Source organism: Peromyscus leucopus, chromosome 22, assembly GCF_004664715.2.
Source record: "Peromyscus leucopus breed LL Stock chromosome 22, UCI_PerLeu_2.1, whole genome shotgun sequence".
Taxonomy (NCBI): Eukaryota; Metazoa; Chordata; class Mammalia; order Rodentia; family Cricetidae; genus Peromyscus; species Peromyscus leucopus.
The window spans coordinates 25,608,039-25,634,012 of record NC_051081.1 but is presented as its reverse complement, the minus strand read 5'-3'; the positions used below and the strand labels follow the sequence as shown (position 1 = coordinate 25,634,012).

General features: G+C 38.1%; 1 protein-coding gene across 1 annotated transcript in view; it reads right to left on the bottom strand.

The window, feature by feature from the left end:
- Positions 1-279: 279 nt before the first annotated feature.
- The window catches only part of Hnrnpll (heterogeneous nuclear ribonucleoprotein L like), a 34,336-nt gene continuing 8,641 nt past the window's right edge, over positions 280-25,974 (bottom strand). The window contains exons 2-13 of the mRNA XM_028855204.2: positions 25,535-25,653; positions 21,754-21,991; positions 20,783-20,868; positions 19,666-19,762; positions 19,504-19,576; positions 14,540-14,611; positions 10,014-10,231; positions 6,626-6,747; positions 5,460-5,661; positions 4,302-4,359; positions 4,117-4,215; positions 280-1,312 (exon numbers count right to left, since the gene is read on the bottom strand). Of these exons, the coding sequence (XP_028711037.1) occupies positions 1,257-1,312; positions 4,117-4,215; positions 4,302-4,359; positions 5,460-5,661; positions 6,626-6,747; positions 10,014-10,231; positions 14,540-14,611; positions 19,504-19,576; positions 19,666-19,762; positions 20,783-20,868; positions 21,754-21,991; positions 25,535-25,653 (1,440 nt within the window). The 3' untranslated portion in view covers positions 280-1,256. The remainder of the gene's footprint in view (positions 1,313-4,116; positions 4,216-4,301; positions 4,360-5,459; positions 5,662-6,625; positions 6,748-10,013; positions 10,232-14,539; positions 14,612-19,503; positions 19,577-19,665; positions 19,763-20,782; positions 20,869-21,753; positions 21,992-25,534; positions 25,654-25,974) is intronic.

The window sequence follows — 25,974 nt, the reverse complement described above, 5'->3', positions numbered from 1 at the left end:
TGGTCTACACATCAAGCTCTAAGAAAAGTTTCAGAATAGCCAGAGATACATAGAGAACACCCTGTCTCAAAAGAATGTCTTTAAGATTTAAATGGAACTTGAAATTTTTATTTAATAATCTAAAGGTTACAAAACTGCTTCTGCTAACTATGGACTACTCAGATGAAAACTTCTTTTAAGATGAAAACAAATAGGCTATATCCATTTTCTAATTATTAAAAAGGTATAAACTTCATAACAGCCTTAGTATAAGATTACTTTAAAAGAGAAAGAAACCAATCCAGAGGGAGAATGTTTAATAAATGGTGTTGAGACAAATAGCTGTTTGATCAAAAATAAAATTCTTAAATCTTACACCATATAGAAAAATACATATATTATGATGGATCAAAGATTAAGAAATAAAAATGCAAATATCCCAAATTCTACACACAATTTTGGGAGGGCTAACAAGTTCTCTGAAACCCATCTATGGGACCCAAATTATTATATAGAAGAGGAATTATTATTAATTTTAACTTCTATAGTATTAAAATATCAATGTCAAATACTACATGTACTTTTAAGACTGGGTCACATGCAAAATAATGAAGATGAACACATTAACTTATTATTATAACTTTATAAAACCTCCAAAATGGAACTAAAACAGAAACATGTCAATACAAATGGATGATGACTTTTGAAAAGAAACACACCAATTTGAGTTTGAATGCATACCGTACAAGTGTGCTCATGTCTATGAAGCCTTTAGAAATTGAAATCAGCTAAATCTGTACTTCTGGAAAGTCAACAAATGCAATATCATTCCCAAATTTGTTTAAAATAATAAATACAAATTATGTTTAATGAGTAACTATAACATTCAATCTTCTATTGTAGGAATTCTGTATTAAAACGCAATACTTTCACCTGCATTAATCTCAAACACAATGGGAAAACATTTGCAACAAATTAGCACTAAGAATGCAAATATATTTTACCACGGAACAAATTTTGTAATAATGTTAGAAATCATACCTTTGTAAAAATCTACAATGAACCTGTAGACAGTCTACATTATGGTATTCTATCTTAAGATGAAAACAATATTTAAGTTAACAACAAATTTACTTGAGGCAAAATATGTTTATTACAGAACAGGATCTTATAGTAAGCAAGGCAACATTAGATCAACCATTTTAGAATATTTTTAATGAAGTATAGCTTTAAAACTGTAATAAAGATGAACGTAAATTTAACATGCTCTTCTCTTCTTATAAATGGGATGATGTAGAAAAGCAAAGCTTCAATGTATAGGGGTTGGAACCATCTGTAAAATTGAAAAAAGGGAAGTTAATATTCCATCAAAATGTTGAGAGGTCAGACTAAATTAATAAATTATTCTATAGGTATAGTACTGGAAACAGGAATATAAAGAAGGCAATTTGTAAAACTTTGTTTATGTGTATGAGTGTTTCATCTGTAAATATACCATGTGCATCTCTGGTGCCTGACCCTGCACTGGAGTTCCAGTGAGCTAATGTGGGTGCCATCTCTCCAGTTCCAAGAAGGTAAAGATTAACCACCTGACCTGACAGTAAGCTCTAGAAAACAGTCTCTTACTACATTCCTACTGTTCTATGCTTAAGAACATACTAATTTCTCAAGTGAATTAATTCATCACTACAGATTAATAATGTCAGGGTTAAACAGCTGTCACAGCAGAGTTCACCTACATAGAGTATATTGCCAAGAGTACATATCTTAATTTTTTGTTTGTTTTTGCTTTTCGAGACAGGGTTTCTCTATATAACAGTCCTGGCTGTTCTGGAACTTGCTCTGTAGACCAGGCTGCCCTCAAACTCACAGAGATCTGCCTGCTTCTGCCTCCCAAGTGCTGGAAGTATTATTTTCTGCCTGTCCCTTCACAAAAACTTGGGTGTTAAAATATTTAAAGTATGTTTTCACAAATGATTTTTTAAATTTTACCCTTCCTTTTAACTGGAATGAGGTCATGCAATTTGGTGCCCAGGGTGTCCCTGGAACTGCAGGGTGTTGTCTTGTTTCTTTTCCCCCTATAACCATACTAAGTAATATTCATTTTTGCCATACTTTTCTTTATTATTTAATTTTTGGAATAAGACCTTATATATAACCTAGCCTGGCCTCACATTCTTGATCCTCCTGAATGCTAAAATTACAAATGTACTATACCTAGCTAGTGCTTTTCAAAGATGAAACTGTATACCCTCAAGGTCCAGGATCAAAGTAAATTATCCAACATAAAACTTCAAAACTTAGTTCTTCATAACATATGAAGAAAACCAAAACACAGAAACAAAGAAATTTACCTTTCTGGAAACAAATTAAGACAATGGCATATCATTTGTCAGCTATGGTACTGGTAAAACCTCAAGGTGTGACTCCATATTCGAATGCTGGGGCAAGGGCATTTATGTCAATGTATCACAGGTAGTTATGTAATCACAACCTTCCTAAAGGACAATCATTTTGCCAAAATACACACCTCAGTGTCTTGTAGTAAGGGAACTGACCTATAAATACACAGTAAAAATGCACAGTTCTCCATAATTATGGGCTTCTGGCAGTACAGGTGGAGAAGAACTTTTTTTTAAGGGGCTGGTTACTGAGAGTTTGACCATGCTCCAGTGAGAATATGTGCAACACAAATTGGATTTCTATATTTTTGTTTTGTTTCTTTTTTTGGTGGGGGTGGGGGAAGGTTGGGGGAATTAGGGATCACAAGGCTGAGGGGGTGACCTGGGAGGGCAGGGAATGAGTGTTATCTGGGTGCATCACATAAAATTCCCAAATAATTAATAAAAATATGCTGAAAATTTTTTAAAATGCCAGCTACTAGCCAGGTGGTAGTAGCACAAGCCTTTAGTCCCAGCACTCAGGAGGGGACTCAGGTAGGTGGCTCTCTCTGAGTTCAAGGCCAGCTTGGTCTACAGAGTGAGTTCCAGGACAGTTTCACAGAGAAACATGTTTATTGCAGTTAAGATAAACAGAACTAATCAAAGGGCTCATTAGGGAAGAGATTGGCCTCAAACGCCTCAGTGCTGGGATTAAGGTGTGCAACTCCAAATCTGCTAAAATACATTTTTTTAGTGCCACACATGGCATATACTTTTAATTCCAGCATTCCAGACACAAAGGAAGATGACTCAACTGCACCATGGTATGTATATGACAAAACAGATTAATAAGCAATTAGACCACTCCCAATATTAAATTATGAAAAACAATGATGTTCTTAATCAATCTTGAATCACTCATTCTGAAGGGAGGCCAGCTACCATATAAAGACCCACATGGCTTCAACTGGCTTGTAATTAATGAGTAAGATGAGAAGTGAGTTTTTCAGGCAATCAAACTTTGAGATGATAGTAAAACCACACATTTTGATTACAACTTTATGAGACAATGATTCAGCTGAACTGCACTCAAATTGCTGACCTTGAGAAAGTTAACAAAAGTTTCTGTTTGAGACGGGATTTCTCTGTATAGCCCTGGCTGACCTGGTACTCTGTAGACTGGGCTGGCCTCAAACTGGGATTAAAGGCATGTACCATTACAGTCCAGCAAATGTTTACTATTTTAATCTGCTTCATCTTATGGTAATTTGCATACAGCAGCAGACATACACGGATTGTATTGTGGGATTCTATGCCCATTTTTCTGTGTTATAAAAATTTAAAAACACACAACTTGACATAAGAGATAAAGTTTCTTTCAATTCCCAGCATCCAAATCCACAAAGATCCCTACTGAGATCACAATCACTGTCAGTACGATGGTACAAGACTATCGGAATACTCCCTCTAGAGAGGTCTCTATCCTTAGCTTTTGTTATCTGACTTTCCCTTCGCATTTCTCTTCCTTCTTTTCACCCATGCCCAGTCTACATTAAAATGTCTTTATTAAGCCCCAACACAATTCCATGAGTTCTGAATTGTTTTTAGAGGTTTATTTTCTTTAACCCTTTGGAGATGAACTGCAGCGCAGCTCTCTCTCCCCTGAGCACCCCTTCTCTCCCTAACGCTCTGGCACTCCACACTAAACCCGCCGCCGTCTCACATCTGAAGGTGGGCACGGCCCACTGACGCTTACTTGGGACTCGGATCTGGTAGTGGTTGAGTGCAGTGAGGGCTTCCACGGCGTCAGTCTTGCATTTCCACTCCAACAACCCTGACAGGGTTTTAGCAGAAGCTGGAACAGAACAAATGCAAACCCAGCCGTTACTTCTTTCCTGTCAGCAAGCTTCCTGCAAAGTCTTTCCAGAGATGCTCACTCACCTTTGGCGTCGAACACTTTGTATTTGATGAACGGAAGGACCTCGTGGTCGTTACACAACTGCAGGGAAAGGAAAACCCAGTCAGAAATCGAGCTACCCAGAAGTCTCTTTGAAACCCTTGCTGAAGAGCAGCAGTCAGGCCTCTACTGTTACAGGAATTAATGTACATTCAGGTCACTATAAAGTTCTAAAAGGAAAAACTGAAAAAACGAAATTCTAAACTATGGAAATCATTTCATATATAGTAACAGTTTTTTAAAGCTATAATACATTTTCTCGGATTTTATGAAGAGGAACTAAATACTGAAGAACAGAAGTACCACTCCAGAAAGCACACTGTTCCTGAAATGCTCCTACAGTTAAACAAGGTGTAGGGAAGGGAATACAACGTTTTATTGTAGGTCAGACTTACAGTAAAGCAACTTCTGTTGCTTTTTATTCTTTTGTTTTCTTAGTCGTTCTTGTTTCTGAGCCAGACTCCTACTATGTAACCCAAGAAAGCCTTGAACTCATGGCAATCCCCCTGCCTTAGCCTTCCAAGTGCTAGGACTATACACCATGCTCTGCAGACAAGAAGATCCTAGAAGCTTCTGGTTAACCAGTCCAGCCAACTAGCAGGGTCTAGGTTCAGTAAGAGACCCTGTCTTTAAAACACAGTGTATGTAATGCTCACTTTGTCAATGCATATACTAAAGTTGGATAAAAAGAATAGGAACATGGACCTTCCCCAAAGATGACAGATTTATGAATTGTTCATGAATTTTAAAAGCAAGTTTAATTTTTTTGTGAGGGGAAGGTTTTTATGTTTTTTTGTTTTGTTTTGGGTTTTTTTTTTTTGGTCTTTTCGAGACAGGGTTTCTCTGTATAGTTTTTGGTGCCTGTCCTGGATGTCACTTTGTAGACCAGGCTGGCCTCAAACTCACAGAGATCCCGCCTGGCTCTGCCTCCCGAGTGTTGGGATTAAATTTTAAAAGCAAATTTCATTAATATAAACAAGGTGGAAATCAACAGAAGAAAACACCTACCACCACTGACCTCTAGCCTGACAACAAAAAAAGCAGGATTTTAGAAAAGTTTTAAAATGAGATTGAACTATGAAATATCACAGAAACTTAAAACACAAAGAGCAACATTCTATACACTTTTCCTCAGTGCCTACCTTTGTGAAGGTCTCCTCTGTGACACACAGTGGAACATTATAATAATGCAGCACACAGGAGGGTGGCTGGATTATATTCTTAGATGCTTGGCCAGCACTTGTAAAGCGATTATTTTTACTCATTGCAAAATCTTTGTAGCTACTTGTACCATCCTCCAGCTCAAATATTTGACTTGGAACAACTGAATGTTGTTTAGATACACTGAAGATTAGAAAAGAAAAATGTAATATATCTTGTTAGATAAGTAGCAGCAGGTAGTCACAAAAATACTTTTGTGAATAAAAAGGTGTACACAGTATTTAAGCACAGTACAAAAGTATCCATTGGTATCCAAAGGATTGGTCCAGGAACCCCACCCCCCACTCCCTCGTTCCCCAAGCGAAAAAACAAAACAGATGCTTAAGTCTATCAAATACTATAGTATTTACATATAACCCACGCAGAACCTTCTACATTATTTACTCTTTTGTATTTTTTTGAGACAGGGTCTCAAAAACTCCAGGCCAGCCTCCTGCCTCGACCTCCCAAGTGAAGGAATTAGGTCTATGCCACTATGCTTGACTTTATTGCCTTCTGTATAATGTAAATCACCTCTAGAATAGTTCTAATATCTAACACAGTATAAACGCTAATATATAGTTACATTAAGGAATAGTATGCTTATGTTCTGCACAGATAATTTTTTCTCAAATATTTTCTTAAAATACAGTTGGTTGAAAAAAAGTAAGTACAGAATACACCAACTTGTATTCACTTTGGGTTATAATCAATCATTCTTACTTGTTACAATATTTAAGAACTTATCTGTTTTAACTTTCTATGGTACTAACACTAAAAACTAGGAGAGATCTGGATTAAGAGATGGCTCATAGAGTTCTTATTGCTACTGCAGACGACCCCTTCTCAGCACCAAGTCTGGATGGCTCACACCACCTATCTCCAGCTCCAGGGGATATGATGCCCTCTTCTGGACTCTGGGTACTTGCATTCATGTACACATACAAACAGAACTTTAGAAAAGTAGAATAATAATATAACTACTACAACTTGTCAACATTAATAATACTGACCTTGCTACCTTCAGATGTATGCTCAGTTACTACAAAATACTCTTTAAGTTAACAAGAATTTCAAAACATTGTTAACAATTATGACAAGTAATTACCAAACATTAAGTCTTTTCCCAAAGAGTTTGACATTATTAAGGTGTGTGACAGCTCTTTCTACAGCATACTCGTCACCCATTTCTACAAGTGCTGTGCCAGGAATGGTCTTCATAAATTTTACCTGCAAACACAAAAAACCCCCCAAAATCATTTCTTAGAATCCTTTTTTTTTTTTTTTTTGGGGGGGGTTCCGAGACAGGGTTTCTCTGTGTAGCTTTGCGCCTTTCCTGGAACTCACTCTGTAGCCCAGACTCAAACTCACAGAGATCCTACTGGCTCTGCCTCCCGAGTGCTAGGATTAAAGGCATGTGCCGCTGCTGCTGCTGCTGCTGCTGCTGCTGCTGCTGCTGCTGCTGCCGCTGCCGCCCAGCTCATTTCTTAGAATCTTAACCTTATTCTGTCATTTTTATAGGATAGCCTTAACTCTTACCAAAATTGAGTGAAGTTAAAGGGGAAGACTGTAATTGTACTCTACAGCCCATGGAGCACAGGTTTGTCCCAAGGCTGAGATCTACAGGTAAGCTACTTAATTCCTCTACACCAGACTGTCCCGATAGAGTGAAGATAATAATGATTACATCCCTAGATACTCAGCCTAATCAATATTTAAACAAATATCTGAATATCTAGTATGTTTTGATAAGCATTGTGCAAGGTGCTACACATTGAATGGTAAACATAACCATCTTCATCCTTATATGGCAATAAACAATTCAGAAATGTTAAGGCAATAAATAATATAAGACATGCCAGGCAGTGGTGGCACTTGCCTTTAATCCCAATACTCGGGAGGCAGAGGCAGGAGGATCTGTGAGTTCGAGGCCCGCCTGGTCTACAGAGTGAGTTCCAAAACAGGCTCCAAAGTTACACAGAGAAACCCTGTCTTGGAAGAAAAAAAAACAGCCTAGAGACAGCATGACAGCAGGAAGTGCAGTGCTGGTCACTTAGAACTACGAAACCACACAGTAAGCACGACAACTTGAATACACTTCCCTTCTTACCTGTTAACCTCAAGGGAACAGAGAGAATATGTGTAAATCACATGTTCACCATTTATAACCTCTAGCACTTTCAGTTTTAAAAGGATATACTAGCACTGTATACCATACCTGTACAAACTGGTAATACCAGAAATTTTCAGCTTTACTTGAAATCAGTTGTTTTGCTATAGGCAATACTTTATTCTTTCATTTAATTCAGTAATATCCCAAAAATTATCTAGTAATTATTATAATTATATAGTATGCATATGTATATAAGTATAAATGTGGTTCTAGGCCTCCTCCCCGCAAATAATTAAATCTATTAGAAAAGTACCAGAGAAAGCTCACTGGTTAAGAGCATTTGTCGCGCTTGAAAAAGACCCGGGTTTGATTCCTAGCACCTCTGCAGTGGCTTACAACCTTCATAACTACAATTCTGAGGATCCAGTGCCCTCTTCTGACTGCCACAGGCACCAGGCACACACATGTCATACATACATACATGCAGACAAAACATTCATACACATTTATGAATCCTTAAAAAATTAAACCACTGGAAAAGTTTAAAAGAATATCGTTAAACTTAAAGGATTAGAAAGGTTTAAGTTTTTTGTACTGCAATCCATCATTTAACATTACTAAAAACTTAGTGCTGAAGACATGGCTCAGCAGTTAAGAGCACTCACTCACTGGCTGCTCTTCCAGAGGATCCAGGTTTAATTCCCAGCACCCACACGGTGGCACACAACTTTCTGTAACTCCAGCTCCAGCAGATCTAAAGCCCTCTTCTGGCCCTTCAGGACCAGACATGCAAGTGGTGCATAAACATACAGAGGCGAAACACCCACACACACAAAATACAACAGACAAAAGTTTAAAAAGTATTAAAAGATTGAGGTAACATGAAATGAAACAGAAGAATTAGTCAAACATACCAAAAACTAAGTCATGAGACAATTCTTAACACAAAGGATATGGATTAAACTTCTTGAATTTAGTTGTCTACCTACCCTCAGATAAGATACGAAATATTTTTCCCCCTTTTCTTAATATAATGAAATAATGGAGATAACTCAGAACTCTCAAGAGCTGCTTATCAGGGTTTTAGAATTAATGAACTAAGAACTAGGAGTATCAAGTTTTTAGGCCATTCTCCTACTCCCAGACCATGGACTCACATTCTTATATTTTCTTATCACTATGGAAAGAGTATTAAAATCACAAGAGGAAAATAACATTATTACACTATTGGCACGTTCTGTCAAAGTGGGTCAGTTCCAAGTAGTAACTGAGCTCACATAAAAATACATTGTTCCTCCTAGGATAACTAAGGCTGGCTCAGCCATGAAAAGCACTTGTACTCTTGCAAAAGACCTGAATTCAGTTCTAGAACCCACACGGTGGCTGACACCACTCCTAAGTCTACTTTCAGGGACCCCAAACCTCTTCTGACTTTCATGGGCCCAGGTAAACATGTGGTGCAGACATACATGCAGGCAAAACAGTCATACACATAAAATAAAAAATAAAAAAACAAGTACATAACAAGCCCCCCACCCCCAAAGCAAGTCAAGCTCTGAGACTCACTTATAAATATCTAGCTCCATGAGTATAAATGCTCTTGGAAATTCTATAGTTTAACATGTTAAATGCTAAAACCAAATATAGGTTTTCTTCCACCATTAAAGTAAAAACATTATAAATTGAAAATGCACTTAAATGTATCTGGTCTATCCAACATTATAACTTGGCTGACAGTATACTGTAGAATATCTGTATCAATTTCTTACTCATGTGATAACTAGAAAGAAAGTCTGGCCTGTTACTGCTTCTCGGGATTATAGAACAAATGTCACACATATTGCTAGTATGGCAAATTTTAAACTCAGTATAATTTTTATGAAATGTATCATGTTTACAACATCATAAAGTAGAAAACCTAGGAGTCAAACGACTGCTAACATAGCACTTATCTATACAGGCTTCGTGCCTTAGGTACACTAGGAAGTGACTGGACTTCTGGTGCTTTCGACCCTGCTCATTACTGGTCATTTAAAATTTTTTTTGTTTTGTTTCTCTGTGTACTCCTGGCGCCTTTCCTGGAACTCACTCTGTAGCCCAGGCCGGCCTTGAACTCACAGAGATCCGACTGCCTCTGCCTCCAGAGTGCTAGGATTAAAGGCGTGCGCCACCACCGACCGGCTTAAAACATATTTTTATTACTATCAATCTATATTGATCACATGTCAGAAAAAAAAATCATTTCTGTAAGTTCATATACAGTGGATTTTAAGATTATGTGAGTTCATGACTGAAAGAACTTAGATGTCCTGACAGAAGTGTGTAGCATTTTCTGAATTACTACTAGATTCTCCACTCAATAAACCAGCAAAAAGAAATTCACCTTTTCGATATTTCCATACAGGCAGAACAGGTTGAAGACTCTTGAACAATTCATTTTGAGCTGGTGTAATCCACTAACCATTACAACGGAGCCAGAGGGACTTCCTCCATGCATGTAAGAGGAAGAAGCTTGTGGTAATGGATAAGCAACAAGTTCAGGTGTATCTCTAGAGCCCATTCTGTAACGACTTGGTAAAGGCAACAATGGACCATGAGATCCTGTAAAAATGACCAAAATAACAAATAAGTAACACACACATTTCCATTTATAAAAATTAGTAGAAGCACTTCACCATATAAACCCAGGACCTTGTGTATTCCAAGCAAGCACTCTGCCACTAAGCTAAAACCTCATTCCCCCAATTAAACTCTCAAAATTTGCTTCATGTACATCGAGAAAACCTCAAGTATATGAATATTTAAATATAAACCCAGGAAACAAAATCAAATCAGCCTTTATATGTACCATACCCAACAGACAGCTATATCTACACATACAAAATTTACATTTTCAAAAGGCTTAAGACTAGGCTAGACTAGAATTGCGGGAGCCAGTGTAAAACGCTGGGATATGTATGTATGTATGTACATATGTATGATGCTGTAATTCAGCTAGGCATGGTGACACACACCTACAATCCAGTACTTGGATAAGGCAAGAGGATCCAGAACTGAAGGTCATCCTCAGTTCTAGAGGACAGCCTAGGTTATGAGATCCTTAAGGAGAGAAAAAAGGAACAGAACAACAGAAAACCCACCATATAGACACGATTTATTCTACTGTATATAAATTATACCTGTTTAAAAAAAACTGCCAATGTCTTTTAGAGAAGTAAAATATAATAAAAAGAAACTACCTCTATAATTAATATAAGAAAAAAAATATTTTCAAGCCAGTGTGATGGTGCACGCTTTTAATCCCAGTACTATGGAGGCAGAGCCAAATGGATCTCTGTAAGTTTGAGGCCAGCCAAAGTTACAAAGTGAAACCCTGCTTCCTGCTTCAAACAACTCCTCCACAAAAGGAAAACCATTTTCAGTTCTACAAACCGTTGTCTCCTCAAATATACCGGACTATAATGTACTTTCAGAAAATAAATACTAGCATTCATTAGTTAGTACCACATCTGTATATAGGTCCTCTATCATCCTCCATTAAGAGAGTGTGTGTGGGGGGGGGCGTGGTTGTTTGCCATGGTAAAAGGACAGCTTGTAGGTGTCTGTTCTCTCCTTCTACCACTGTGGGTTCCAAGAATCAAACTCAGGTCGTCAGGCTTGGCAGCAAGTGCCCTTACCCACCACGCTCTCAGGCTTGAAACTTCTGTTTTCCCCCACTTTCTTTAAACAAAACACCCCCCACCAAAAAAAAAAAAAAAAAAAAAAAAACCACAAGACCCACCAGAAAGTATCTAAAATTCTAACGAAAAATCTCTCTACTTGCTACATCTCTTAAACCAAAAATCTTTATTTCAGAATCAACTTGCTAAATTTAAACCTTATGGTTTTTTTGCATCTACTTTACTTTCAAGCTTTCTGAGTGTGTAACAAAATGGAACAACTGTGAAGAAACTGAGGTACTAAAAGCAGGCAGAGAGAGCTTGGCAGTGGTGGTGTACGCCTTTAATCCCAGTACTCAGGAGGCAAAAGTAGGCTGATCTGAGTTCAAGGCCAGCCTGGTCTAAGAGTTCCAGGACAGCCAGGACCACACAGAGAAACCCTATCTCAAAAACCAAGTAGACAGAGAGTACATAACAGCAATTAAGAAGAACCCAGAAGCCACAACTGAGATGGAGATCTGTAACTCAAAAACATAAACCCAGGGGGCTAAAGAGAGACCTCAGCAGTCAAGAGCTTACTGCTCTTCCAGGAGACCTGGGTTCGGTTCCCTGTACTCATGTAAGGCACTGCACAATTCCAAGCGATCTGATACCTTTCAGTCTCCTTGGGAATTAGCATACATGTAAGCACACACACATACACGTTAAAAAACAAAAACCACCAATAAAAATTCCTCCAGTGTAATAAATGAATAAAAATAAGTAAATAAATAAAAACATAAGCCCTAAACATTTAGGGTGCTCCTGAGTTAGTGGTTACAGGAGCATAATCTAGAATGTACACAATGTACTCCATTCCTTGTATACAATAAATACCAAATCTCGAGCTGAGTTCCTCATTGTAAAAAGAAACTGTAGTTTTTGTTTGTTTGTTTTTTGTAGGACTCAAGGACTTTGATCATCATATTGCAGAGTTGTTGTTTCATTATACTGCCTCCCCACCACTACCATTTGCTTATGCCACAACAGTTCCCTAAAATCACTATTCCTTTCCCCATGGGAAGTAAAAAGACCTGCAGCAGATGAGAAGTACAAACTTCCACTTAGCTCGAGTTGGACAAAATTCATGTTAATGAGATACAGGTTAAGCAACAGCCAAAGCCAGTACCAGAATATAAAAAATGCTGTGTTTTTTAAACTACGACCATGAGTCAAGAGAATTAAATTATCTACATGATTTAGACTGTTCTGTATAGCCAGCCCTAAAGAGCAGATGCAAATCTTGATGCTTTAAAAAAGAAAACTAGCTGGGCAGTGGTGGTACACGCCTTTAATCCCAGCACTCAGGAGGCAGAGGCAGGTGGATCTCTGTGAGTTCGAGGCCATCCTGGTCTCCAAAGCGAGTTCCAGGAAAGGCGCAAAGCTACACAGAGAAACCCTGTCTCGAAAAACCAAAAACAAACAAACAAACAAAAAACAAAACAACTGTTTCGCATATTTTTTAAAAGTCCATTTATAATGGGAAAATGTTGACATCATTAACATTTTGAAGTCATGCCCTATCTTTCAAAATAGACAATCTTTGATTCAGAAACTATATCCAAAATGCTAGCCATCAACTTATGCTTAAAGCTCACTGTTTAAGGATGGCAATTTCAAAACCATCCTGGTTTACACCTTGAGTTCCAGGCCAGCAGGGAATACACAATGAGACCATATCTTTTAAACAAAAAACTGTAACAGTTAGTATAAAATTTATCCTATGATAAAGCAACAAATTTATTTAATCTAATTGAGACTATGCACCTGACTCATAATTATTTCCTTTTATTTTCTCTTTCAGATCATTACCTAGGAACATTCATGATGTAACACAAAATGCACTAAAGCTGTTCTGCTTAACAGCTGCTCTGAAAGTACACAGCTGTGACCTGCACATTGTAAACTATTTCCGCACCCCCAGGAAACACTGCTAGCTTCTTCCCACTTCGTCTTCTTTCACTTCTCTTGTTATTTAGTCTCTGTCCTTTGAAGTGCGTCTGCTTAACTTCTCTTAGGAAGCAGAACAGACTAATCTCCAAGTTCATTATCTTAATGATATAACGAGAATAGATGTCCCCAATCAACCCTGAGACAACTACCCCCTGAAAGCAAGACTCTATCAAATCAAAGGTCCCTGCTGTTGAGCACCGACCCACTCCAAATGGTGCATTTCACTTTACATAAGCTACATTATTTGTCCACCCAGTTCTTTCAGTAAAATATACCTGTTAACAGAACACTATTCCTCAAAACCTGTGCAAAGGAAACAGTTTCAATGCTACTTACTACAGGAGAGCTCCTTGTTTCTCATTTATTCTTTCATAGTTTCTAGTTCGTGTGGCAAATAGTTAACCAGGTTTTAGCTTTTGAGTGATTGCCACTGAGACACTGAACTCCAAAATAACGACCAACTTTCCTCCTATGACCTGAATTCAATTCCTGGGACCACGTGGAGGAAGAGAAGAACTAAGTCCTCTGACCTCCACTGGCACACACAAAATGAAAATGTAATAAAAACAAAACACAGTTGAGTGGGGTTGGCTAAGCCTTTAATCCCAGCACTCGGGAGGCCGAGGCAGGTGGATCTCTGTGAGTGAGATCCAGAATAGAATAGCTACATAGTAGACACTGGGGGGGGGGGGGGGGGGAGAACGGACACGGACACAGACAACAAAATCAAAAAAAAAAAAAAAAAAAACTTTACAACACTTACTGTTTTAACAAGAAAATGTTTCAACTTCCTCTGTCATATAAATTATTAGAAAATCTTGAACAAATTTTACCACAGACAAAAAAATAAATTTTTCAAGTTTAAAAAAGATGGAAAGATAACTCAATGTTTAAGAGCATCGGCTGCTGTTCCAGGGGACCTGGGCTCAATTCCTAGCAACCACATGGAGGCATCCATAACACATAAACATAAATAAATAAAGTTTTAAAAACCAAACCACAGGAACAGAAAAAAAAAAGTATGTTCAATTCCCCAACCAATTTATTTCAAGGACAATTTAATGTATCAATATCCTAAGAAAAAAAGTTTTGGACAATTTCTTGAAATTACATTGTAATGGGCTGATCTCATATAAACTACATCAGGTGATTAGGAGCTCAGGAAAAGACACAGACAAGAAATCGGGCATTTGTCATCAGAAAGGCAAATATTCTAGTAGTTCATCCACACTACCTTCCTTCTGCCTTGACAACTTACCATAGCCATCATGTCTAAACGAAGAAGGATGATCTCCCAAAATGGCTTGTCTCTGGCGACCCTTTCCTCTATCTGACACAAAAGTAGAAACATGGTTTTAACAATTTTGATCCAAGTACTTAACAGACTTTTCACATGGGAAACACCCATTCAAAACATCCATATTTCATAAAAGAAATATTACTCCTGGTTAATTTTAAACATCCATTCATATCCAATGAAAATACAAACACCAAAAGTTTAAGAAAGTAATTCTATCTAACAAATTCCACTGGAAATTATGTTTTTGATAAATGCCAAATACAATCACACTTTCAAATTTAAAAGATTAGATGCTTTGCAGGAAGTGAATGTACACAATGCTAGAGTTTGACACTGTACACAAGGTTTTACCAATACATGTCTTTAAAACAAGCTTGTAAGTGCAGTACTTTTGAAAGACAGTACCTGAATTCATACTATTAGCTTCAACAGCAACACATTTTCAAAGTGGGCTTCTTTCAAGAAGTTTCAGCATAAGCCAACAACAACCTGTATTACATGGTTTCACAATCAGTAAACACAGAGTATTTTATATGTACATACACATATTTACAAACACCTACTGACTTGAGAGCTGAAAATCTGCACATCACTGGCTTATGTTGTATCATAGATAGGTCATTTTCTATCGACCATAACATCAAGCAGAAGTATGAGCAACCTTCAGAGTTTAAATATGCCAAGATAAACCTAACCAAGGGGGCTACATTATTGGCTGAGACTACAATACTCTTAAATTTTTATTTTAGCTATATTTTCAAAAAAGGCATGCCAATTTCCTCAAATCTTATTTGTAAGTTTTATTTATTTATTTTTTTTTTTTTTAAGAATTACTTCCAGGTTTCCAAAATAGGACTTCTACTGCCAGTTCACAAATTTCAAATTCATGTAATACTTTTAGAAATTTGCTGATCCAATTACAGTGCCCAAAATATCCTTAGTCACCTGAACAAACAAGGTTTGTGGAGGATGAGAAATACTAACTTTCATTTCAGTCTAGAGAAGTTTATAAGTAATTACCTCTTCTAACCACACTATCATATCACTGGAAGGGATTGAATAGGATCATCTAGTTAAACTTTTATTCCATATTAAAACACAACCAAACAACAAAAACACTCTTAATAATCCCTTTTGGCCACTGCTTACCCAATACCAGTAATAAGGTATTCACTAACACTCTTTACATTTATAGAAAACCTAAATTTCAAGAAAATTACTTTCTATAGAGAATAGAAACTGACCCTCCACAGTCTAATGTATTTAAAACCTTACACTTAGTACTTAAAACCCTGACCTCACCTCCTCAACCACTGCTTCTCCTGACTAAAAGAATTTCTTTTTTCTTACATGGTTTCTAACATTTCCCAGTATTGTGTCTATTCTCTTAAATTAATCCAGTCTGCTGGTCCCTCAGGTATTGTGTCCTCAAGTAGATACCACCAAAGACTAAATTCAATTCCTTATCTCTTCTCAGAACCATGTTTTCATGGCTTAAGTTTTACTGACAGTTAAAAATTGCTACAAAGAAAGAGTCCAATTGACCACTAATTTGTTGTATAGTTATAGAAACCCACAATCTTCAAACATAAAATAAAGAGAAGATGGGTGTGTGTGGTAGGTAGCACATGCCTTTACTCCCAGCACTCAGGATACAGAGGCAGATAGTGAAACCTCATCTCAAAAAGAAAGTATTTCCAAGATATCTTTCAGCCATATATTTTTATTTAAAACATCCACTATCAAATAAAACAAAAGGAACAGTAAAGTCAAACATTAAGCCTATCAATCTATAGTGTTTTCTTAAACTCTGTATTCAAGTAAAATCTGATAAATGCTATGCACTTTCTTCTCAAAAAGGTACACATATACAATATGTATACAATATGTAAATTTTGTGTAATATTTATGTAAGGGTTCCCTGGAGTTCAGGCTAAGGATTCTTTGTAATAAAATATAATCAGGGTCTTTTTGTTTTGTTTTTCTGAGTCAGGGTCTCTCTATGTAGCCTTGGCAATTCTAGAACTCTCTCTGCAGATCAGGCTGGACTCCAAATCACAGAGATCCGCCTGCCTCTGCCTACCAAGGGCTGGGAATAAAGCCATGTACCACCACAGCCCAGCTTGTAATCAGGTATTTTTAAATGAAACTTTATAAGAAAATTTCTTCAGTAAAGATATATAAAGATTCTTTTGTCTTCTTATTTATTGTTTTGTTTGTTTTTGAGACAGGGTCTCATATAGCTCAGGTTAACTTTAAACTCCTGGTTCTTTGCCTCTACTTTCCAAGTGCTAGGATTATAAGCACACACACCGTACCTGGCTCTCCATGAAGGTCTTTGGGAAAAGCAGGTAAATAATTTTAATGATCTGTCAATTCAACTCAAGCTTAAATCACTACAGAAACTATGTTTATAAACTGCAAGTCTAGCCAGAAAGCTCTGTCAATAAAAATTAGGAAAACAAGAGTATTTTTCCTTAAAAGTATAAATATAAATTTTACTTCCTTTAATTATATCTCTATTAAATATCTACTGTACATATTTCATTATCTAATTAGGAATTGCATGAAAAAAACTAAGCTGGCTTTGTGTCAAGTTCAGGCCTTTTAAAAGAATACAATAGGCACTGTAGAGATGGCTCAGTGGTTAAGAGCACTGGCTGCTCTTCCAGAGGACCAGGGTTCAATTCCAGCACCCACATGGCAGTTCACAACTGTCTGTAACTCCAGTTCCAAGGGATCAGACAACCTCACACAGACATACATGTGGGCAAAACATCAATGCACATTCGATAAATAAATAATTAAAAAATTATACATATAAACAATGTTAAAATGTATAAATGCTTCACTGGGCATGATGGCACACACCTTTAATGCCAGCACTAGAAAGGCAGAGGCTGGCAGATCTCTAAAGTTCAAGGCTACCCTGCTCTACAATGCAAGTTCCAAGATAGTCAGGGCTACACTGAAAAACCCTGTCTTGAAAACAAAAAACAAAAAAAAGGAAAAAAAAAAATCTATAAATGTTTCAATATATAGTAACATAAATGCAGCCCAAGCTGTTTCAAATGAGTAAAAACCAAACTTAAGGCTTCAATACTGTCAGTGCGCAGAAACAACAGATTTCTCATCAACCATTTGTCTTGTTATTTGAGTTCCTAAGGATTTGTTTTCCAGTACTGGATTCAACTGCACCAAACAGAGATCAAGCAAATTTCCCTAAGTATCAAAACTGGGGATCTAACAAAGCCACATTTTACAAAACAAACCTATTTACAATTCCATGCACAGGATGAAATGATTCCCTGGAAATTGAGAGCTAAAGAAGCCAATCACCCAAAAACTTCGAAGGATCTGAACATGCAAAGGATCACATTGTTTTATTCTTTCTTTCCCTTGGCTGAAGTATACATGCACTAGAGTAATCACTGCTCAAGATATTTTGGATGTTATAAAGTTTTTCAAGCTGACTTGTACAGACACATTCATCTTGAGTTTTTCTAACATGTAGTTCAAACATTAATATTGTAGTTGAGATGTAGCCAATACTGAAGCCCCCTTGTTTTTACAAGATCGACATTTTAATTTGTATATTCCAGAATTACCACAGTTAGTTGAACAATTTATCAGTGAAATCTATGCTCATAAAATTTAGCATTTATAGGCTATTGGTGAAAAGGCATTTCAAATGAAATGCTCTTGATTTTCAGATTTATCAAGTTTAAATATATTCTACCTTGAAAATGACATGTTACTTTCAACTGTATTTGAAATGTTCAATTTTCTGGTTACACAAATTAACATAAGTGAAAAACCTTAAATTGTTACAAAATATGACAACTTATAAACAGCCACTTTACAAAAATCAAACCACACAGAAAAACATCTTTTACATATAATGCACCTTTTCATTTGTTAGAATCTCTGTTCAGTGTTCAGAATTGGGAAAAAACAAAAAAACCAAAGCAAACTTAAATGCAGCAAATGTGCACTTCTTTTGTGCTGAGGATCAAAGACAGGGGCTTATGCATGCTAAGTACATGCTCTACCACTGACCTGTTTATCCCCAGCCAAATAACACCTTTCTAATCCACATTAAATGTTTAATGTTTGTGTGGATTGGTTGAGCATATCAATTCCCAAGATCTGTAGATAAACTGATCCCTTGTTAAAAGCATATTAACAATCTAAGTCTAAGCTGAAAACAGTTACATCAACGGTCAGTGAACTTTACAACATTGCAAAATGTCTAGTTTTCATAAATGAAAAGTCTTAAATTCTACAACTGAAACCTTAAGGGAAAGCAAATCAGTATACATACAACTTGAATAAATGGGCACAGTCTATCATGGTGTTCATTCCATGCAAGTCTGAAGTACTGTTAAATGTCGTCCTTTAAAAACTTGGGGTGATGGTGCATGTAGTATGCAGTCAAGGTGAGTTGCGAGTCTGAGTTTTTCAGAGGGCTTTTTGCTGATGCCGATGTTGTGCATGATGAGGTGTAGAGTCAGCCTGCCGGAGTCCTCTATCCTTCTTAATGCCTCGTCCAGCTTGGGGGAAAAGTCCTTTCCATAGAGAAGCAGTGTGCAAGTTTGCAGTTTGTAAGGAATATTCTGAATCAGTTTCCTCTCCTCCAAAGAGAGAGAGCTGCTTGGAGAAATGCAAGTCCTTGAACTGCGGGCGTGCCTGTATGTGAGGGCTCCTTGTTGAACTAAATATAAATAAGCTCAGCACATACCAGTAGGGGGCACTAACGTCCAAGGTGAATTTCCAGCATTACACGGACTTTTGCAACAAAAGCATTCAGCAACAAGATTTTCATTATAATTAACTAGCTCATCTCAGAAAAAAAGAATGTAACTGCTTGTAAAAAGTTCTCAGCAGATCCAAGTACATTCTAAACTTCATGAGATACCTACCTCGTCTTCCCAAATAAGGCTTAGTGTAGTCCCAACTGTCATTGTCATTCCTAATCACATTTAGACGAGTTGGCTGTTGAGAGTGAAGAAGATGAGTAAGTCTAAATTGAATACCCAAAGTATCAGTATTTCTTCGGTAGAGTGTTGAAAAGGAATGCTTACCCTTGCATATTCAATTTTTAGTGTGCAACATCCGGCATATATATCAGCTCCATTGAGTGCTGCTTTAGCTTTTTGGGCACAAAGGACTGACTCAAACATAAAGCTCTATTAAGGAAACATGGCTGAAGGCTTCCTCAATTTAGTTGTTCTTCATTCCCAAGGAACTAAAAAGATAACCAAAACTAACAGTGTTTCTGGAAACATTTTCCCAAATAAAACTCTAAATAAATCTTTACTCATAAAGATTTATTTTAAAGACAGAAAATAGAACACCATCAACGTTACCCACATTAATCCTTCCAAATCATTAGAAGTACTATAAAGTAGAGCATGGAGCAGGTTCTATCCTCTACAATCAATCTACAACCTGCAAGAAAAATTATTTTGTTCTCAAAGTAAGAATAGGGCCAAATGCTGTGGATATCACTCTATATAAATAAAACACTGATGGCCAGTGACCAGGCAGGAAATATAGGCGGGACAAAGAGAGAGGAGAATTGGGGGAACAGGAAGAAGGAGGAGAGACACTGCAGCCACCGCCAGGACAAGCAGCATGTAAAGACGTCGGTAAGCCACCAGCCATGTGGCAAGGTATGGATTTATAGAAATGGGTTAATTTAAGATATAAGAACAGTTAGCAAGAAGCCTGCCACGTCCATACAGTTTATAAGTATTATAAGCATCTGAGTGATTATTTTATACGTGAATTGTGGGACTACAGGGTTTGTTGGAACCTGGAGAGAAGCCCTCCAGCAACAGTCAAATGTTAGAGTACTTGGCCTCGCATGTAGAGAGCCCCTGGGTTCAATCCCCAGTACCTTAATGGACTACTCTATGGTACGAAAATAGTAAAATTCCCTAGAGTACTGCAGTTTCATTTTTTAAATATAAGTAAGCAAGGTATGGTGGTGCACACCTTTCTCAGCAGCACTCAGAAAGTGGGCAGATCTCTGAGTTGACTACTATCTCAATATAAAGGAAAACAAAGTAACAAATTTAAGTCAAGAAGATTGCTCTAGCAGGAAAAATGCCACTTGCCTAGAAATACTCAAGCAGAAAAAAATATGAATTACAAACACTTCTATATATCAGTAACACATTTACAAATAAAGGATATTCAACCATTGCTTGTATCCCATTTCTCTTGAATATAACAATACGTTGTACTTTTCCAACAGGGTTGCATACTGTATATAGAACATCCTATGAAGAGAAAAAAAAAGAATATTTTTTCATCTTTTTATATTTAGAAAGACATTAAAACTATATTCTATTTGTTTTATCTAAAAAGTAAAATTTACAGGTATCATTCCTCTTAATTACTAAACATTTTTTTGAGGATCTAACTGTGTAATCCTAACTGGCCACACAGACCAGGAGAGTCTCAAAATAAGAGATCTATCCACTTTTGCCTCCCAAGTGCTGGAATCATAGGCATGTTCCACCATACCCAGCTAATAACCACATTGTTTAAAAGGGTAAAATGGGCTAGCCCAGTAGTTCTCAACCTTTCTAATGCCGCAATCCTTTAATACAGTTCCTCATGTTGTGGTGAATCCCCAATCATAACATTATTTTTGCTGCTACTTCATCTGTAATTGTTACTATTATGAATCATAATGTGAACATCTGCTACATGAGCCCTGTGAAAGGGATCGTGACCTACCAGTTGAGAACCACTGGGCTAGAGACGGCTCAGACCCTAGGTTAGGTTTGCAGCAGCAGAGCAGCTAACCACCATCTACAACTCCAGTTCCAGATGATGCTCTCTTCTGGCCTCCAAGGGTACTGCACACATGTGTTGAACAGACACACAGGCAAAACACCCATGCACATACAAACATACAATAAAAATAAATCTTTAAAACAAAAAACAAACAGCTAAACATGTTGTTGCACATTTTAAACCCAAGCACTTGGGAGGCAGAGGCAGGCTCTCTTAAGTTTCAGGCCAAGAAGGTCTAGGCCTGGTATAGCAAGTTCCAGGCCAGCCAGGGCTACATAACGAAACCATGTTTCAAAACAAACAAAACTAGTTGACAGGTAAGAAAACTACACCCAGGTTAGTTGTTCTACTCCAATACATACCACTGTGATTGGATAAAGAGGATTCTGAATGGAGAGCAGGAGAACTTTGTTGCCCCCTGAGGGATCATCAGTGTTTCCTGGCCGAGTGATTCTTTTACTTGTAGAATAGTTGAAGAAAGCCTGTTGGCCAGCAATGTACACAGGCTCATCTGCAGCAAATGTCACACACTCTTTGGCACTATCTACATTTTCAAACTCCACTAGAGCCTGTCGTTTAAACGGCATCATCATCACGTAGCTGAAAGGAAGAAATACCAATACATCATCACTTAGTCTGTCAAGTAAAAGCAGACCACAATCGCCTGGTGGAAGGCGTATTCATCTCATGCCCTACTCAAGCCCAATCATCAGTCACTTATACCCCCATCCCATGCAGTATTAGAAAACATCAAGACACAGAAATTAAAACTCCACACAAGATCACCAAGCAAAACCGTAAACAGCAGAAACGATCTGAGCATGGTGGGAAAAGCTGTAATCTCAGCACTTGGGAAGTGAAGGCAAAAGGGGACTGCAAGTTCAAAGCCAGCCCATCCCAAACGGAAAAGAAATAGCAGAAATACCCACACAACAATAACTAAGAATTAACTGTTTCTATATTTATCTTATTAAAACCAAATAGAAGCAACTATAAATTGACCCAAGTTCATCTGAATAATTTACTCCAAAATATTTTAAGTCTGTGAAAAGACAACCACTAGAAAAACAATCATGGTTAACGATGAGCAGGAGGATGAAACATTCACTTTTGAAAATATATTCCTGGGGCTGGAGAGATGGCTCAGCAGTTAAGAGCACTGGCTGCTCTTCCAGAGGACCTGAGTTCAATTCCCAGCACCCACATGGTGGCTCACAACCATCCATAATGAGATCTGGTGCCCTCTTCTGGCCTGCAAGCATGCATGTAGGCAGAATACTGTATACAAAATAAATAAATCTTTTTAAAAAAAAATTCCTTTAAAGGTTCTTTTTTTTTTTTGGTTTTTCGAGACAAGGTTTCTCTGTGCAGCTTTGGAGGCTGTCGTGGATCTCGCTCTGTAGACCAGGCTGGCCTCGAACTCACAGAGATCTGCCTGGCTCTGCCTCCCGAGTGCTGGGATTAAAGGCGTGCGCTGAGGCCACCACCGCTGCCACCACCATCCAGCTGAAGGTTCTATATTTTAATACACAAAACGAATGATAGATGGAGCAATCCCAGCATTCAAAAGACAGAGTCAGGAAAATCTCTGTGGATTTGAGGCCAGCCTGGCCTACACAGTTGAGTTCCTGGCCAATCAGGACTGCTACACTGTGAGGAGGAAGAGAGGAAGAGAGGGGAAGGAGAGGGGGGGGGGGGGGGAGAGAGAGAGAGAGAGAGAGAGAGAGAGAGATCGATCAATCGATCGATCACAGTGTATGTTTTACAACAGGAGAAACAGCATATTCCTAATGGACAGAAATAAGAACTTTCAACTGTCTTGATATATAACCAACATGGTTTAATCATGTCAAAAAAAAAAAAAAAAAAAAAAAAACACCAAAAACAAAAAACACCAGGCATGATGGCACTCAACTTTAATCCCAGCACTCTGGGATTAAACTAAGCCTGTGGCTCTCTAGTTCAAAGCCAGCCTGGTCTACAGAATGAGTTCCAGGACAGCCAAGGCTGTTACAGAGAAACCCTGTCTTAAAAAACAAACAAAACAAAAAATATTCAAACCATTCTGTATAACAGGCATCCAGGGCCCACAGCTTCACAATAGAAACTGACAAAAGAACATTATTAGTAAAAATAAATGAAACAAAAACCCCGCATCACTTTATAGTTCAGTAATTTATCACTTTGCTCATTTATAAAACTGGAGAGTTCTATAGTCAAGATTAGTTACTGCATACAAACTGCCTAGCAAACAGCCTGGCATACTATAGGATCTCCAAGGTAACTATAACTTTATATTCTCAGAAGATAGAAACAGAGGCTGGCACACAGCAGGTAATAAGTATATGTTGACCTTAGAGGCTGGTTAGCTATCCCCACCCACATCACTAAAAAGCAAACAGTGAAACAGTAAGGTCCTGGATTTAAAGCTACAGCAACTGTTTAAATCCCAGGAAAGAACACATTTCCTCTAGAAATAAATTCTTCAATAAAGTTCTAAAATCTTTAATATGTAAAATAGTAAACCCCGGAATCAGGTCTGTTATTTAAAAAATAAATAAGGTGGGAGGGCAAGATGGCTCAACAATTAAGAGCACTTGCTACTCTTACAGAGAGAGGACCAGAGTTCAGTTCCCATCACCCATATGGTAATTCACAACTCTAACTCCAATTCCTGGGGATCCAACACCCTCTTTTAATATCTCTCTAGGAACCATACATACATGAAGACAAAATACATGTAAACAAACCTAAAAAAAATAAATAATTAAGAATAAATGTCTCTCATACAATACATAAATTTTGTCACCAAGTCAAAAAGGGCCCCTGGAAACAAAGCAATTAAAAACAAAGGTAACTGGCCTGTTAGAGATCTGGTCATAATCAAATTGCTTTCTAGCTGGGCAAAATGATCAAAGAACACACCTTTGATCCCAGCACTCAGGAGGCAGCAGAGGCAGGTGGATCTCTGTGCGTTCAAGGCCAGCCTGGTCGGTCTACAGTGAGTTCCAGGACAGCCCCCTCTCTCTCTGTCTCTTCTTGTTTGTTCGAGAAAGTTTCTCTGTGTAGCCCTAGCTGTCCTAGAACTTGCTAGACCAGGCTGGCCTCGAATTCACAGATCTGCCTGCTTCTGCCTCCCAGAGTGCTGGGATTAAAGGCATACGCCATTACTGAGACACTCTCTTGAAAAAAACAAAAACAACAACAACAACAAAAAAAAAACATATACCCAAAATAAGACATTAAAACTAGAAGCAAACTCAAAAGTTCCCAGGACAGTGACTTTGTATGAAGACAAAGAAAAGGAGAATTTAAATGTCACAGACATTTCGGCATGTGCTTAAACAGCCCAGTGAACAAATTCTTTAAAAAGAATAGAGAAAAAAGGCCAAACAGCAAAAAGAGAAATGCAAGGGCCAACTCAATAGCATGAAATTTTTACCTACAAACCTGTTGGATGGCAGGTGATATGTCAACATGAGCACCTACTAATCACCCCAGGAAGGTTAAAACTTAATTAAGCATAATTAAGGGTCAGTGGCAGAGTGTCTGTCTGCCTGGCATGTGTAGTGGGCCCAGCCCTCGGGAGGCAGAGCCAGGTGGATCTCTGTGAGTTCGAGGCCAGCCTGGGCTACAGAGTGAGTTCCAGGAAAGGCGCAAAGCTACACAGTGAAACCCCATCTCGAAAAACCAAAAAAAAAGTTAAAACCACCAGGTGGTGGTGGCACACACCTTGACCCCCAACACTCAGGAGGCTGAAGCAGGAAGAGTTCCTTGAGTTTGAGGACAGCCTGGACTATGTAATCAAGTTCTAAGACAGCTAGGACTACACAGGAAAACCCTGTCTTGAACCGCCCCCGCAAGTTAGAAAACAAAAAAAGGTTCCAAAGATGGCAGACACTTACAATCCTAGCACTCAGACAGGCTGAGACAGGATGAATTCAAGTTCCAGGCCAGCCTGCCCTGCACAGGGAGGAGCCCCGCACTCAAAAACTGGGGGGTTGGGAGGTGGGCGGGGTGTTTCCATAGAAAAGCACACATAGGCAAACAATCTATACAGTGCTGAATACCAACTGGAAGGAATCCAGTAAGGCTTGTTCTCCCACACTCTTTCCGATGTCGATGAGTCCCTGCAGTCCTTACCATATTGTCCCAAATTTCTCCAGCGCCTCCACAAGGTCAGCTTCCACCACCGACTCACAGAGCCCTCGGACATGCACAACAGGGGAGACAGAAACTTTATGATGACTTCCACCTCCTTCCTAGAGAGGAGAGACAATCTCCAGTTAACTTCACCAGGCTAAACTGCATCTTTCAGTAAATTCAACTCTGCATTATAAAGCGCGCGCACACACACACACACACACACACACACACACACACACACACATGAGCACACACACACATGAGCACACACACATGAGCACGCACACACACACAAAATGACAAACCAAATTACAATTCACAAGTCAGCAAAGGACCTGAAAAATAAGACAAATTGAATGTTTGGTTTGAAAATTTTATTTCTAGTAAATTTCCAATCCCCCCTCCCCAGCTTTGGTTTTTTTCAAGACAGGGTTTCT